This window comes from Macaca thibetana, chromosome 1 (genome assembly GCF_024542745.1).
Source record: "Macaca thibetana thibetana isolate TM-01 chromosome 1, ASM2454274v1, whole genome shotgun sequence".
Lineage (NCBI taxonomy): Eukaryota > Metazoa > Chordata > Mammalia > Primates > Cercopithecidae > Macaca > Macaca thibetana.
In genome coordinates, this window is record NC_065578.1 from 160,275,514 (window position 1) to 160,292,515 (window position 17,002).

General features: G+C 42.6%; 2 protein-coding genes across 5 annotated transcripts in view; one reads left to right on the top strand and one right to left on the bottom strand.

Annotated features, from left to right (window-relative positions):
- The window catches only part of TMEM183A (transmembrane protein 183A), a 604,310-nt gene that overhangs the window by 161,784 nt on the left and 425,524 nt on the right, over positions 1-17,002 (bottom strand). The gene's annotated exons all lie outside the window — the stretch shown is intronic.
- KLHL12 (kelch like family member 12) overlaps positions 1-17,002 on the top strand; it is a 39,319-nt gene that overhangs the window by 9,516 nt on the left and 12,801 nt on the right. For 2 of the 4 annotated variants that reach the window (XM_050763572.1, XM_050763590.1), the window contains exons 4-7: positions 214-431; positions 3,176-3,217; positions 8,026-8,175; positions 10,721-10,835. In XM_050763572.1, the coding sequence (XP_050619529.1) occupies positions 214-431; positions 3,176-3,217; positions 8,026-8,175; positions 10,721-10,835 (525 nt within the window). The remainder of the gene's footprint in view (positions 1-213; positions 432-3,175; positions 3,218-8,025; positions 8,176-10,720; positions 10,836-17,002) is intronic. The other 2 variants (XM_050763580.1, XM_050763596.1) reach the window with 1 other exon arrangement.

Consider the following 17,002-nt stretch of genomic DNA (forward strand, 5'->3'; position numbering starts at 1 on the left):
AGACAGGTGTAAAGGTCTTGCTGAAAGTGGCGCAGTACATAAGCCAGAAATAGGGTTTAAGTTCCTTAAGCAAAGAATTTCTCATCTGTTTCTTAGGTGTTGAAACAAGGGTTCATCTGATAACATGTAGAGAAGATGTTGAGATACAAGAATATAGACTAGATCACATCCGTCCAACTGTTCTAAAGTGTTTGCTTCCTGTGTCCGTCCTAGGTGTGAAACAAGCCTGCTGTGAGTTCTTAGAAAGTCAGTTGGACCCTTCTAATTGCCTGGGCATTAGGGATTTTGCAGAAACCCACAATTGTGTTGACCTGATGCAAGCAGCTGAGGTTTTTAGCCAGAAACATTTTCCTGAAGTGGTACAGCATGAAGAGTTCATTCTTCTGAGTCAAGGAGAGGTGGAAAAACTAATCAAGTGCGATGAAATTCAGGTACAGATTTGTCTTGATGTTATGGTTTCTTCAAGATTGGGCAGTTACAAAACTTGCAAAGTAGGATGCAGTTACTTACCATTAGGGCTTCATAATCAAGTGTGTATTTTGGCTCAAAGATTTCATTAACCCCTCCTGTACCAAATTTATTTGCATTTTTATGGAGTGGGAGTTTGCCACTTTCTTCAATTAGATATATGATCCGAGTGGGTAAGAATCACTATTAAACAGAGTATAGAATAAGCAGAAATTGGAAGTAAAGTAGATATCTGTAGACCACTTCTCTGTTACCCATTCACTCATTTCACAAACATTTACTGAGAATATCTACTATGTAGCAATTACTATGCCAGGTGCTACAGATCCCCAAATGGGTAAATATAGTTCTTGCTTTCAAAAAATTCACAACCTGCTAGTAGAGACAGAGATATAGACTCTATATATGTATATAAAAAATAAAGAGGATAATAAGAATAATGAGCCTATACAAAGTAAGGACATTACGTAGAAGAAAGAAGAATAAACCTTTGCTCAGGAGTGGATCAAAAATGAAGAGACAAAAGTTTGGAAGTGAGGATCTACAGAAGCAGGAGCCAAATCATAACTGTCTTGTGAGGGCGCAGGGGATGGAAGGAAGGGACACGCAAACTGGATGTTAAAGGAATAGTAGGCCAGGCACAGTGACCTGTACCTGTAATCCCAGCACTTTGGGAGGCTGAGGCAGGAGAACTTCTTGAGGCAAGGAGTTTGATACTAGCCTGGGCAACATGACAAAACCTTGTCTCTACAAAAAAATAAAATTAGCCTGGCATGGTGGTGAGCACCTGTGGTCCCAGCTACTTGGGAGGCTGAAGTGGGAGGATCTCTTGAGCCCAGGAGGTTGAGGCTGCAGTGAGCCATGATCACACTGCTGCACTCTAGCCTAGGCAACAGAGGGAGACCCTGTCTCTTGCAGGCGAAGAAAAAGGAATAATACTTCACCTAGGCCGGGCGCGGTGGCTCAAGCCTGTAATCCCAGCACTTTGGGAGGCCGAGGCGGGCGGATCACGAGGTCAGGAGATCCAGACCATCCTGGCTAACACGGTGAAACCCCGTCTCTACTAAAAATACAAAAAACTAGCCGGACGCGGTGGCGGGCGCCTGTAGTCCCAGCTACTTGGGAGACTGAGGCAGGAGAATGGCCTAAACCCGGGAGGCGGAGCTTGCAGTGAGCTGAGATCTGGCCACTGCACTCCAGCCTGAGTGACAGAGCAAGACTCCGTCTCAAAAAAAAAAAAAAAAAAAAAAAAAAAAAATACTTCACCTACCAGGGGATACTACCTGTGCCAGGCAGGCATTCAGTGACTTAACCTACACAGAAGAAAAGTCAATCCTAATTCTAAATCAGAGTACCAGTAGCAGAGTTTTTATTCCATATAGGTCTGTAGTGAGGCTAAGAATTGGAGTGAGAAGTCCAATATAGTTATTAGATGTCTTTGAAGCCCGTAGTATTGATCTCCAGTGGCCCAATTCTTTAATTTTTTTTTTTTTTTCTTTTGAGACAGTCTCACTCTGTCACCCAGGCTGGAGTACAGTGGTGCAATTATGGCTCACTGCAGCCTGGATGTCTGAGCTCAAGCAACTCTCCCACCTCATCTTCCTGTGTAGCTGCAACTGCACATCACCACACCGGCTAATTTTTAAAAATTTTTGTTGAGATGGGGTCTCACTATGTTGCCCAGGCTGGTCTTGAACTGCTGGGCTCAAGCAATACTAGGCTCAGGCAATACCATTTAAAGAAAGCCTATAATATACTTCTGTAAACTAAATGATTACTCTCTCCTGATTTATTTTGTTAAAACTAGGATGTTTGTGCAATAGAATAACAGGTGTTAAGTATACTTCTTCCAGGCTGGAGTGTGCAGTGATGTGATCTCAGCTCACTGTAACCTTCACCTTCTGGGTTCAAGTGATTCTCCTCCTCAGCCTCCCAAGTAGCTGGGACTACAGGCGCCCGCCACCATGCCAGCTAATTTTTGTATTTTTAGTAGAGACGGAGTTTCACTGTTGTGGACAGGCTGCTCTGGAACTCCTGACCTCAGGTGATCCACCCACCTCGATCTCCCAAAATGCTGGGATTGTAAGCGTGAGCCACTGCTCCTGGCCTTAAGTATATTTCTTATCAAATTTTAGCCAAGTGGTTCTTTACACCTTTCTCTAGTGACTGTTCTGAGGGAAAAAGGATTAGAGCACATTAGTGACATTGGTTCCAACTGTAGAGGAATTATTTTCTAGCCTGACATACTGGGCTCTGTATCAGCCCAGAGAAGCTGCTGTTGCAAATGCTGTTGAGTCAAGAATTTGCTAAAATCGTAGTTCTCAGCCTCTTAGTGCAGGACGTTGTATCCTTGTGCTGAAATCACAGCCACAGCCAAAAAACATATTCATCAGACTTGGAAACTGGCAGTTCACTAGAATATCTTGATTTTTCTTGATTTGTCCACATATTGGAAAATACAGTGAATAGAATGAGCACTACAGATTTTACATTCACTACATATAATAGCTAATACTTACTCAGCATTTACTGTTGGTTCACTTACTAAATATTTGTTGAACACTTACTGTGTGCCCAGAACATTTCCAGGTGCTAGAGATCAAATTATGAACAAAACAAAAATCCCTGTCCACTGGAGCTTCCATTCTAATGGCACCATTCTTGGTATTTTTCTCTCATTTAATTCTCACATCTTCATTTTTCACAGGAGGAAAGTGAAGATTGGAGTTTAACCATCATACCAGCACTAGTAAGTGGTAGAGCCAGGTTTCAAATTCGAGTAGTCTGACTCCAGAGTCTATTCTCTTAATCACTCAGCTATGAGCTGGTCATGTTTCCATTTTGTTTCTAATTGTCCAAGTCAGGAAACAATCACAGAAGTCATTTCTTTTGGAACTATACAGGCTTTGGAATAAAACTGGATGGGGCTGGAGAGAACAAATAACTAACCTTATTTAGAAGCTGAAATGAAAAACAGCTTGAGAACTCTTATGTATAGTTTTTTTTTTAAATGTGTGCCAAGACTGCCCTTTGCTTTTTTTCTGGAAAGAAAGCAAGTGACATATTGTTTTCTGTTCCATATACCAGCCAGAAATAGGAACCAGATGTCTGACTCCCAGTTGCTAATGCTTCCTCTTATTAAATAAAATAATAGTACTTAAAACAATGGAAAGCAGGATGTCTTGTTGGTTAAAACAGCATGGGTTTTAGAGTCCAACTGGGATTTAGTCTTGGCTGTGTGGTATGTGTTACCTAACCACTAATCTTCAGTTTCCTCTTCTATAAAATGTAGATAATATTAGTACTGAGTACACAGGACTGTTCCGAGCATAAAATAAGAACGCCAGTATCTAATACACAAGAGAATTCTTTGTGAAAATCTATTGTGGAGAAAATCTATTTTTCTCTGTAGTGAGGCATTAATGTTTGGGTTTTTTCTTCCCCATTAGCTGTTTTTCTGCAATTCTAATTTATTCTAAATTCTGCTCATGATTATCTGCTCATGGCTGGTCTGAGGGCAGTGGTGTTTACAACTGTTGATCATACTCAGTTACAGATTTCTTTGTTCCTGCTCCACACCTGCTGCTTCATTTGATTAGTCTTTTTTTTTTTTGAGATGGAGTGTTGCTCTGTTGCCCAGGCTGGAGTGCAGTAGTGTAATCTCGGCTCACTGCAAGCTCCGCCTCCCAGGTTCACACCTTTCTCCTGCCTTAGCCTCTCCAAGTAGCTGGGACTACAGGTGCCCACCACCATGCCCGGCTAATTTTTTGTATTTTTAGTAGAGATGGGATTTCACCGTGGTCTCGATCTCCTGACCTCGTGATCTGCCCGCCTCGGCCTCCCAAAGTGCTGGGATTACAAGCGTAAGCCACTGCACCCGGCCTTGATTAGTCTTAAAAAAGAAACTAAAAAACCTCTGCTCATTATTGAAAAGCTCCATCTTTAAATTGATGTATCTAATTTAACCTAGAATGTGTCAGAGTCTAGCATGTATCTGCTTAAAACTATTAGCCAATCATATAAAAGTTTTAAATTAAGATCAAGGACACCTTCTGTACACTCCCCTGCATCTTATCCAACAATTGCCTGGGTTAGTTAGTTTGACCTCCCAAGTATTTCTCCAATGTGTCTATTTCTCTCTCACCACTGCCACAACTATAGTCCTGTAAGCACCTTCACATTTTGCCTGATATACCAGAGCAGCGTCTAAGCTCTTCTAGCTCTTGGCCCTTTAAACTGTTCTACCCACAGTAGCCAGGATAATGTTTACAAAACATCAATATGATCATATCAGTAGCCTGCTTGAAACCTTCGGATGATTTCAAGTTGCACTTAGAGTGAAATCCAGTATTCTAATGCTCTCTGTATCTGGCCCTTGCTTGACTCTCCAGCTTCATATTTTACTCCTCTATCACCCTCATTCACTCTGCTACACTAGCCTTCTAGTCATTTCCTCAAGCTGCCAGTTCTTTTTTGCTGTAGGACAGAGCTGTTCAATGGAACATTCTACGAAGATGGAAGTACTCTATATCTATACTGTTTAGTTTGCTCCTGCTAGCCCCATGTTGCTATCGGGCACTTGAAATGTAGCTAATGCAACTGAGAAGCTGATTTTTAATTTTAATTATGGTGAATGTAAATAGCCACACATGGGTAGTGTATTGGACAATGCACTTCTGGTGCTTTTGAGTGTGCTCTTCTCTCTGCCTGGGAGTACTCTCTCTCTCTCTCTTTTTTTTCTTTTCTTTTTTTTTGAGATAGAGTCTTGCTCTGTCGCCCAGGCTGAAGTGCAGTGGCGCGACCTTGGCTTACTGCAAGCTCCGCCTTCCAGGTTCACGCCATTCTCTTGCCTCAGCCTCTTGAGTAGCTGGGACTACAGGCGCCCGCCACCACGCCCTGGTTAATTTTTTGTATTTTTAGTAGAGATGGGATTTCACTGTGTTAGCCAGAATGGTCTCGATCTCCTGACGTCGTGATCTGCCTGCCTCGGCCTCCCAAAGTGCTGGGATTACAGGCATGAGCTACCGTGCCGGGTCCTGCCTGGGAGTACTGTCTTACTCCCCCTGGCTAACTGCTACTCATCCATCAGATTTCAATTTGTTGCTTCTTCAAGGAGGCCTTCCCTGCCTCACCAATCTAAACCAGAAAATCTCATGTTGTTCTGTCTCATAGCCCCAGTACCTTTCCTATATAGTATGTAATAATAGTGAGTTTTTTCATTTTTCTGATTTAGCAGTTTGACTCCCCACTTAAGAGCATGGATCATATCTGATTTGTTCACCATATCTGATTTGTTCACCATTGTGTAATCAGTTTCCAGGGCAGTGCCTGGCACTTAGGAGAGGAGTTCAGTAACTCCCTCAAATGAATGCACTTTTTGAAACACTGTCTGCATTTTTAGAGTATCACAGTTCTTGGAAAAAGTTTACAGGGTGATTTTTTTATCTGGTCACAGTGACACTCTGAAAGGTATCTCCCAGAATATGTACTCTCTAGGGGCTTGTAGAAGGGACACAGGACCTGTATTCAGGTGTCTGTCTTTGGGAAGTTCTAGGTGTTATTATATACCTAGGACCTTCCAGTATTGTAGAATAGGTTTTTTTTTAGAGTGTATCTCCCATTATCTAATTGGTCATATGTAATCTTAGACCTAAGTTCTCCAGATGATTAATTAATTATATCTTCTCAAATAGCATAGTGCCTAATACACAGTAGTTCCTTGAAGGCTAATTGATAATGCTTTTCCTTTTTATTTTTTTTAAGACATTTATTCAGCATCACGATCAGACTATTACATTTGGCAATCAACAGCATGGCTGCAAAAAAAAAAATCTGCATTAAAACCCTTTGTTGGAATGCTTTACACTTTCCACAGAACAGAAACTAAAATAACCTGTTATACAATTAATCACAAATACAGTCCTCGAGTTTTTTGCCCATACACATGAGTATTTGTGTAAAATATATCTGCTTTGTAGCAGTTAGGCCCTGCCACCACTGTGCTTGGCTAAGTTCACAAATCTGTTGTAACCTGTAGCTTCCCTGTCATTTCTCTGGCTCCCCTCTCCAGCTAAGCTTTATTTCCTAATTAAAATCTTCTGCCATTGCCATAGCTACTGCTGCTACTGGAACCACCATAGCCACCTTGGTTTCGTGGTTTGGCAAAGTATTAGTCTCTACCACCATAGGGGCCCAGAGCTTCGGCCTCCAAAGTTTCCTCCCTTCATGGGTCTTGTAATTGCCAAAATCACTGTAGCTTCCACCACCTCCAGAATTGCTTCCATCATTACCAAATCCATTATAGCCATCCCCACTGCCGCCTATCCACCACCACCACAGCTGTCATCTCAACTGAAACCACCTCCACGACCACCAGCAAAGTTTCCAGAACCACTTCGACTTCTTTGGCTGGATGAAGCACTAGCCATCTCTTACTTTGACAGGGCTCTCCTAACTTCACAGTTGTGGCCATTCATAGGGTGTTATTTCTGAATGACAGTCTTATTCACAGAGTCATGGTCATCAAAGGTTACAAAGGCAAAGCCCCTTTTCTTGCCACTGGCTCAGTCAGTCATGATTTCAATCACTTCAATTTTTCCAAACTGTTAAAAAATCTCTTAGGTGATGTTCTTCAGTGTCTTCTTTAATGCTGCCAACAAATACCTTTTTCACAGTTAAGTGGGCACCTGGTCTTCTGAGAATCTTCTTTTGAGACAGCTCTCTTTGGTTCCATGACTCTTCCATCCACCTTGTGAGGCCTTGCATTCATGGCTGCATCCACCTTCTCCACAGTGGCCAATGTGACAAACCCAAAGCCCCTGAGCGCTTGGTGTTTGGATCTCTCATTACCACACAGTCCATGAGCATTCCCCATTGCTCAGAATGACTCCTTAGGCTCTCATTGGTTATTTCAAAGCTCAACCCTCCAATGAAGAGCTTCCTCCGCTGTTCGGGCTCTTTAGGAGACTCTGACTTAGACCTGAGGGCAGGGAGAAGACAGACTTTAAAGATACTTCTTTGGCAGCATCCACGGGCAGAAAGGCGATAATGCTTTTGAAAACAGCAACTAATGATGTTAGAAAAGCTCCTGCTTCAGAGGCTTGGATGAACAATTTGAGGGGTGAGCCTGGAGATCATTAGATAACAATTATGACTAAAAATTATTTCAAGAGCTGATTGTCAATAAGGCAACAGATTCCCCCACCTACCTTCCCTAAAGTTAGAGAGATGACCCGAGGCAATTCAGGAATGGGGAAAATTCTGAAACGAAGGCCAATATGTGACTAGTGATTTATTACGTACTGTTTATCATTCGTGTGTGTGTGTGTGTGTGTGTGTGTGTGTGTGTATAACCCAAATTGACTATAATTCTTTTCCTGGTCTGTTAGCTGTGTCTGAAAAAAATGTTTTCCCAAGAGCCTAGCTGTTTCTGGAAGATGGGAAATAATGGTGATGGACAATGGGAAAGCAGGAAGGAGAAAGTGAACGTGGTTACTTTTTGAGATGGTGAGCTAATTGGAAAAGTAGGATCCACGGTGTGTAATTACACATTTACAGGTGGATTCTGAAGAGCCAGTCTTTGAGGCTGTCATCAACTGGGTGAAGCATGCCAAGAAAGAGCGGGAAGAATCCTTGCCTAACCTGCTACAGTATGTGCGTATGCCCCTGCTGACCCCCAGGTATATCACGGATGTAATAGATGCTGAGGTAAGTGGTGCAACACTCTCAGGATCCAAAACCTTGACAAACTCTTACCTTAGTGTTCTGTATTCAAAACTGATTATTTTAACGTAGGCACAGAGTCTCCTGGTTTGCCTGTCTAGGAATGCCAGTGAGAGTGGTGCTGGGTAGTTCCCAAGCATATTTCTAAGAAAAGTGAATTTCTTGGCAGACTCTTGACACAAATGAAAATCTGTGGTTCAATTTTGTGTTTTGCTGTATATGTTTTACATGCCCCTAAGTGTTTTGTATAAACACCTGATAATAAACTTTGTCCCCTTCTCCAAATTGCCCTTATGCCACACTTAGCAAGCCTCTTCATTTTTTTTTTTTTTTTTTTTTTTTTTTTTTTTTTTTTTTGAGACGGAGTCTTGCTCTGTAGCCCGGGCTGGAGTGCAGTGGCCGGATCTCAGCTCACTGCAAGCTCCGCCTCCCGGGTTTAGGCCATTCTCCTGCCTCAGCCTCCGGAGTAGCTGGGACTACAGGCGCCCGCCACCTCGCCCGGCTAGTTTTTTGTATTTTTAGTAGAGACGGGGTTTCACGGTGTTAGCCAGGATGGTCTCGATCTCCTGACCTCGTGATCCGCCCGTCTCGGCCTTCCAAAGTGCTGGGATTACAGGCTTGAGCCACCGCGCCCGGCCGCCTCTTCATTTTTGACTTCTGGTGAAGCCAGCATGAAAGGAATTTGCTGTGTTTTAGTGTCAACTTCAGTCATATCATGTTGAGTTTATTTATAAAAGGGTTTCTCCAACTTAAGTTCTCTGTGATACTTTTTCATAATTTTTACCATATATGCCACCTATGTTGCCTGGACCATACTTCGAAGGAGCACTGATTTATAACATGTAGGTGAGCCAGCAAGAGAGTTCCTCTTGCTGGCCCAGTCCTAGATCTCTTAGTTAACTACTAACAGTTCTTCAGTTGTTCACATTAGAAAAGTTGCAGGATGGTTAGTGTCACATCTGAAACTCTTTTTCTCCTATTTGTGATTTCTGTCTTTCTTACAACCAATTCACATATCCCTTGTGTCAGTTCTTTACATTGTGGTTAGGAACACAGACTCTGGAACCACACTCGGGCCTGAAATCCCAAATTCACCACTTATTCTGTGAACTTTTAGCAGATGTCTTAATATATTTGTGCCTCAGCTTTCTTATCTGTAAACCAGAGATGATAATAGTACCTTCCTCATAGGTTATTGTTAGCATTGAGTAACTATGTGAAAGCTTTTAAAACCATGTCTTTCTACATAAGTGTTTACTACTATTTATTGTTTGTTTTCCTTTCCAGTTCAACTGAGAACTTCTTGGCTCAGGTTAATAGAGGTGCTATTTAATTAGAGCTGTGTCCTTTAGGGTCCCAACAGGAAACAGATGCTATAGTCTAAAACAGGACAATTTTAGAAGAGTTTTTTTTTTTTTTTTTTTTTTTTTTTTTTTGAGACGGAGTCTCGCTCTGCCGCCCAGGCTGGCATGCAGTGGCCAGATCTCTGCTCACTGCAAGCTCCGCCTCCTGGGTTCACGCCATTCTCCTGCCTCAGCCTCCCGAGTAGCTGGGACTACAGGCGCCCGCCACCTCGCCTGGCTAGTTTTTTGTATTTTTAAAGTAGAGACGGGGTTTCACCGTGTCAGCCAGGATGGTCTCGATCTCCTGACCTCGTGATCTGCCCGTCTCGGCCTCCCAAAGTGCTGGGATTACAGGCTTGAGCCACCGCGCCCGGTCAGAAGAGTTTTTTAAAATAAAGAAGCTGTTTACAAAGGTGCAAGTTCAGAGAAACAATAAAAGACCATGAAATAACCTGGATCTAGGACACAAGCTATTAGCAACCCCTAAGCCCAAAGGGACAAGGTTGAGGAGTGGTTACTAGAACCTTAAAGGAAAGAGAATCATGGAGAGTCACTTCCTTGAGAGAAGCCTTGACCTTTGGTTGGGCTGATCCCAACCAGAAGCTAGAAGGCATAGAAAGCCCTATTGACACAGTTCATATAGGCCAGTCTTCTGAGCCAGAGAACAGAATGGAAAAGGGTACAGAGCAAGTTGGGAGGCAGATGAAAGATGTCTAGTACAGAGCTATCCAAAACAGACATGGTAATTACAACAAGACTGTGGGGGAGATATTTCAGACAAAATACGATTCTTCCTGTCACCCAGAAAATAACAATCTTTTTGGTTTCCCCCTTAAAATTCTTATTAGTTATTATGTACTTATGTTTGCGTAATCCCTGAAAGGGCGTACAAACTATGTAAAAATAGTTAAATGTAAGCACTGAGATAGATAGGAAATACTGCTCAACATACATGTTTATGTCATTTGATTTTTTATTCATCTCATATATTATCTATTTTTCAAGTAAATTTTAAAAATCATTCTGGAAACTCAGAGTATAGTTACTACCAGCAGTACTCCTGGAATCACAGGGCTTTGGAAACTGGTTTTCTGTAGTCAGAAGTTAATTCTTTGCATGTGCCATTTGTACTCTTATAGTATTATAGGTATCCCCTGTGCCTCACTCTACTGTCTGCTGTATTTCAGCCTTTCATCCGCTGTAGTTTACAATGCAGGGATCTGGTTGATGAAGCAAAGAAGTTTCATCTGAGGCCTGAACTTCGGAGTCAGATGCAGGGACCCAGGACAAGGGCTCGCCTAGGTAAGCTGATATCTTGGCAGAATGAGGGCATGCTTTTCAGCTACTTCTTGCAGGTGACAACGTAGTTGAAAATAACACTCTATAAGAAGTACAGCCGGGCGCGGTGGCTCAAGCCTGTAATCCCAGCACTTTGGGAGGCTGAGACGGGCGGATCACGGGGTCAGGAGATCGAGACCATCCTGGCTAACACGGTGAAACCCCGTCTCTACTAAAAAACACAAAAAACTGGCCAAGCGAGGTGGCGGGCACCTGTAGTCCCAGCTACTCGGGAGGCTGAGGCAGGAGAATGGCTTAAACCCGGGAGGCAGAGCTTGCAGTGAGCTGAGATCCGGCCACTGCACTCCAGCCTGGGCGACAGAGCGAGACTCCGTCTCAAAAAAAAAAAAAAAAAAAAAAAAAAAAAGAAGTACAGAGACCTTGTTTCAGATCTTTTCTTCTATCATCTCAGACAAGTCGCTTTACCACTCTAAGTTTTCTTTCCTATAATCAAGGATATCTTCTCTATCTACTTCACATAACCATTTGGAAATTAAATAAGATAAAATCTAAAAGCACTTGATACATTGTCAAGCATTACATAACATGTTACAATTTTTTGTCAATATTATTTAGATTCTGTGAATCAGATAATTTTAGTGCCACGTAGTGCTTCCACCTACCTCTTCACTTCCCCTTGTGTGGTTTTTCCATTCCGGAATGAAGAGAGGAAGAAAAGGAGCCCAGTATGGTAGAAAGTACATGGGTTTTGGCAGTGACTGTCAGTGTAGGTACCAGTTTACCTCGTACTAGGTATATTAACTTGGGCAGGAACCTTAACCTCTGTGTGCTTCAGTTGCCTCATCTGGAATCATCATAGCACCTGCCTGTAACATTGTTATGAAAAGTAAATAAAGTTATTTATGTAAAGCCTTAATACAGTTCTTGGCACATAATAACTATGTGTATTAGCTATTATCTTAGCAAATAGATCTACGTTCACATCCAAGCCCCAGCAGTAACTGGTTTTATCTGAGCCTATGCATCTACCACTAAGATGAGAGTTAGTGTCTTATCTCAATGAGCTGTTGGGAGGATTAAATGAGATAATGTATATAAGATACCTAACACTATAGCTGGCACACACTAAGTACTCAGATATTTACCATACTTTACATTTCCTATTCTCTCTGCTTCACTGTACCAAGAGCCTAGGTGTATAATGTATAAAAGCATTTTATAAGTTATGAATTACTCTATATGTATGGGGTGGTATTTTGTTTTATTGTTTCCTTTTATCTGACTGAGGACTCATCATGCATGCTAAGGTGTTGATAATTAAGCAGCTCACTGATGGATTTAGGTAGAATGGTGATTTATCCCCTATATTTTATTTTTTCTAATAGAAATGGGGTCTCACTATGTTGCCCAGGGTGGAGTGCAGTGGCATGATCTCGGTTCACTGCAGCCTTAGCCTCCTGGACTCAAGCAGTCTTCATACCTTAGCCTCCCAAATAGCTGGGACCACAGGCACCGGCCACTATGCCTGGCTAATTTTTGTATTCTTTTGTAGAGACAGAGCCTTCCTTTGTTGCCCAGGCTGGGTCTTGAACTCCTGGACTCAAACAGTTCACCTGCTTTGGCCTCCCAAAGTGCTGGGATTACAGTTGTCCCATATATATATATATATATAAAATTTTTTTTTTTTTTTTTTGAGACAGTCTTGCTCTGCCACCCAGGCTGGAGTGCAGTGGAGCAATCTTGGCTCACTACAACCTCTCCCAGGTTCAAGCAATTCTTGTGCCTCAGCCTCCCGAGTAGGTGGGACAACAGGCGACTGCCACCATCCCCAGCTAATTTTTGTATTTTTAGTAGAGACAGGGTTTCTCCATGTTGACCAGATTGGTCTCAAACTCCTGGCTGCAATTGATCCACCCACCTCGGCCTCCCAAAGTGCTGGGATTACAGGCATGAGCCACCATGCGTGGCTAGCTCCCCTATATTTTTTAATGGCATAAGTACTGTATGTTCAATGTAGAACTTTAGAAATACAGAGAACCAAAAAATAAATAAAAATCATCTATAATCTTACCACTCAAAGATACTGTATTTTAAAAAGAGAACTTTTAGAAAGGGCATTGTTGATGGTATTTTCTATTACTGCAAGATGACAAAATGTGATCTGTGTTTCATATGCTTCGTACAAAGATACATATCAACACAAGATAGACTGAAGGACTGAATGTTGAAAAACTATGAAAATATTAGAAGAAATTATAGGAAAATATTTGTATACCTTCTGGATGGAAGTCTTTTTTTCTTTTTTGTAAAATATATGTAACAGACCAGGCACTGTGTTTCAGCACTTTGGGAGGCCAAGGTGGGCAGATCACTTGAGGTCAGTAGTTTGAGACCAGCCTGGCCAACATGGCAAAACCCCATCTGTACTAAAAATACAAAAATTGGCAGAGTATGGTGGCACACACCTGTAATCCCAGCTACTTCGGAGGCTGAGGCAGGAGACTCACTTGAACCTGGGAGGCGGAGGTTGCAGTGAGCCGAGATTGTGCCATTGCACTCCATCTCAAAATAAATAAATATATTTAGCGTAAAATTTAGCATCTTAACCATTTTTACATGTACAGTTGAATCATGTTAAATACACTTACGTTGTTATACAATCAATCTCTCTTTTCATCTTAACGAGACTGAAACTCTGTACCCATTAAACAATAACTCCCAATTCTCCCTTTCCTCCCAGGGTAGGAACTTTTTTTTTTTTTTTTTTGAGATGGCGTTTTGCTCTTGTTACCCAGGCTGGAGTGCAGTGGCATAATCTTTGCTCACTGCAACCTCTGCCTCCTAGGTTCAAGTGATTCTCCTGCCTCAGCCTCCCAAGTAGCTGGAATTACAGGTGTGTGCCACCATGCTTGGCTAATTTTTTTTTTTTTTTTTTTTTTTTTTTTTTTTTTTTTTTTTTTTTTTTTGAGATGGAGTCTCACTGTGTCGCCCAGGCTGGAGTGCAGTGGCACGATCTCGGCTCACTGCAAGCTCCGCCTCCTGGGTTCACGCCATTCTCCTGCCTCAGCCTCTCGAGTAGCTGGGACTACAGGTGCCTGCCACAGCGCCCGTCTAATTTTTTGTGTTTTTAGTAGAGACAGGGTTTCACCCTGTTAGCCAGGATGGTGTCAATCTCCTGACCTCGTGATCCGCCCACCTCGGCCTCCCAAAGTGCTGGATGGGATTACAGGCGTGAGCCACCGCGCCCGGCCTACTTTTGTTTTTTAAAAAATAATTATTATTTTTAAAAATCAGATTGGGTGGCCGGGTGCGGTGGCTCACGCCTGTAATCCCAGCACTTTGGGAGGCCGAGGCGGGTGGATCACGAGATCAGGAGATCGAGACCATCCTGCTTAACACAGTGAAACCCCGTCTCTACTAAAAATACAAAAAAAAAAAAAAAATTAGCCAGGCGTGGTGGTGGGCTCCTGTAGTCCAAGCTACTCAGGAGGCTAAGACAGGAGAATGGCCTGAACCCAGGAGACAGAGCCTGCAGTGAACCAAGATCACGCCACTGCACTCCTGCCTGAGCGACAGAGCAAGACTCTGTCTCAAAAAAAAAAAAAAAAAAAATTTGGGTTGAGTAACCCTAATCTGAAATTCAGAATGCTCCAAAATCTAAAACTTTGAGTGCCAACGTAATGCTCAAAGGAAATGCTCATTGAAGCGTTTTGAATTTGGGGTTTCTGAATTAGGGATGTGCAAATAGTTATGCAAATAAATAATGCAGATATTACAAAAATCCAAAAATGTCTGAAATCTGAAGCACTTCTTGTCCTAAGCATTTCAGATAAGGGTTACTCAACCTATACTATGAGAGCCAGTGACGTAGTGGAAAGAACCTGGCACTAGGAGATAAGACATTTTGCTTACTTTTATTTTTACTCCCGTGTCCGTCACTCACTCTGGTAACTTGCTGTTGGACAAGTCCTTTAACTTCTCTGGGTTTCCAGTTCTTTATATCAAGAGAGTTAACGTTCAATCACTAAGGTACTTTCCAACATAGAAAAATGTTTCCTTTTTGCATGATAGTACTCATTATTTGCTTATTAAATTGAACTAAAAGCTAATGAAAATTTTTGTGAATCAGAAAACCCAGAAGATTCTTTGAAGGTACATTTCCTGCGTATCTCTGAACAGGCAGCAAAAGGGGCTTCTGCTTGGTTAGAGAACTTGCTTATTCCCCTGACGTTAAAGGATTAGACTGTGAATCTACTATCTTCATAGTCTTGAGGTTATTTTTCAGAAGTTCTAGAAGGGAAATGCTGAAGCAGTTTCCAATTAGATGCTTAGTATCGCTTTGTTATTGCCTTAGAAAGTAGATTGTTCTTACCATCATGTCCTCTACCCATCTCTATCATATTGGCTGCTAAACCAGCTACCAGGATAATGACTCTTCTGCATACAGCAGAAGGAAATTAAATTGACAGCCAAGTTAAAATAGTCTGCCTGGCCGGGCGCGGTGGCTCACGCCTGTAATCCCAGCACTTTGGGAGGCCGAGACGGGCGGATCACGAGGTCAGGAGATCGAGACCATCCCGGCTAACACGGTGAAACCCCGTCTCTACTAAAAAATACAAAAAACTAGCCGGGCGAGGTGGCGGGCGCCTATAGTCCCAGCTACTCGGGAGGCTGAGGCAGGAGAATGGCGTGAACCCGGGAGGCGGAGCTTGCAGTGAGCTGAGATCCGGCCACCGCACTCCAGCCTGGGTGACAGAGCGAGACTCCGTCTCAAAAAAAAAAAAAAAATAGTCTGCCAAATAAGGGATTTTTAGTTATTAACCTTACCCATTACTGTCTCAAAGAAGATATAATGGAAATTGCTTTTCTAATTTGTGGCTGTCTCCTTTTTTGAACTAAAGATCAATGCAAATGGAAATGTGAGTCTCTGAACCCTGTTATTTAGCAGTCCTGCATCTGCCCTGTTCCTCTAACAGCGTATCACAGCACCTATTCCTCTAAAACGTATCACGGCATACACACACTCCCCTTCCCCTCCTAAAAATAATGACCATGCCACTGCCAGGTTCTTCAGTTTTAGAAATGTGCTTTTTCACACTGTTCTTGTCAGATGTCCTAGACAAGGTTTTCTCATTAAAAAGATAAAAATCTCACTTAACAAGTACTCCATCATTGGCAGAGAACAAACAGGCTTCTTTCTGGATTGACTCTTTCATTAACTTTCTTTTACACGAGTCAGATTGTTTAAGTATTGGTCTCCAACTTAGGGTTAAAACATTAAAACCTTAGGAGTTCTTCTGGAGGAGAAAGACTTTCTAGGCACAAAATAGTGGAAGAAATGACAAAGAATAAAAACATATTTGAATAAAAAAATATACAAAATTATGACAAATTAGGAACATAGGTTTGGAACAACCCTTTAAAGGGTTAAAGGGTTGGCCAGCGGAGTGGCTCACGCCTGTAATCCCAGCACTTTGGGAGGCTGAGGCAGGCAGATCACCAGAGGTCAGGAGTTCGAGACCAGCCTTACCAAATGGAGAAATCCCGTCTCTACTAAAACTACAGAATTAGCTGGGCGTAGTGGCACATGCCTGTAATCCCAGCTACTCAGGAGAATCGCTAGAACCCGGGAGGTGGAGATTGCAGTGAACCAAGATCGCGCCATTGCGCTCCAGCCTAGGCAACAAGAGCAAAACTCTTATCTCATAAATAGATAGATAAGGCCGGGCGCGGTGGCTCAAGCCTGTAATCCCAGCACTTTGGGAGGCCGAGACGGGCGGATCACGAGGTCAGGAGATCGAGACCATCCTGGCTAACATGGTGAAACCCCGTCTCTACTAAAAAATACAAAAAACTAGCCAGGCGAGGTGGCGGGCGCCTGTAGTCCCAGCTACTCGGAGGCAGGAGAATGGCGTAAACCCGGGAGGCGGAGCTTGCAGTGAGCTGAGATCTGGCCACTGCACCCCAGCCTGGGCGACAAAGCGAGACTCTGTCTCAACAACAACAACAACAACAACAACAAAAAATAGATAAATAAGTAAAGCGTTAAAGGGTTAAAACCATTTGTGTGTAAAGAGCTCATAAGAATGCATGAGACAGGGCCAAGAGCAGTGGCTCATACCTGTAATCCCAGCACTTTGAGAGGCTGAGGTGGGCGATGGAGCCCAGGA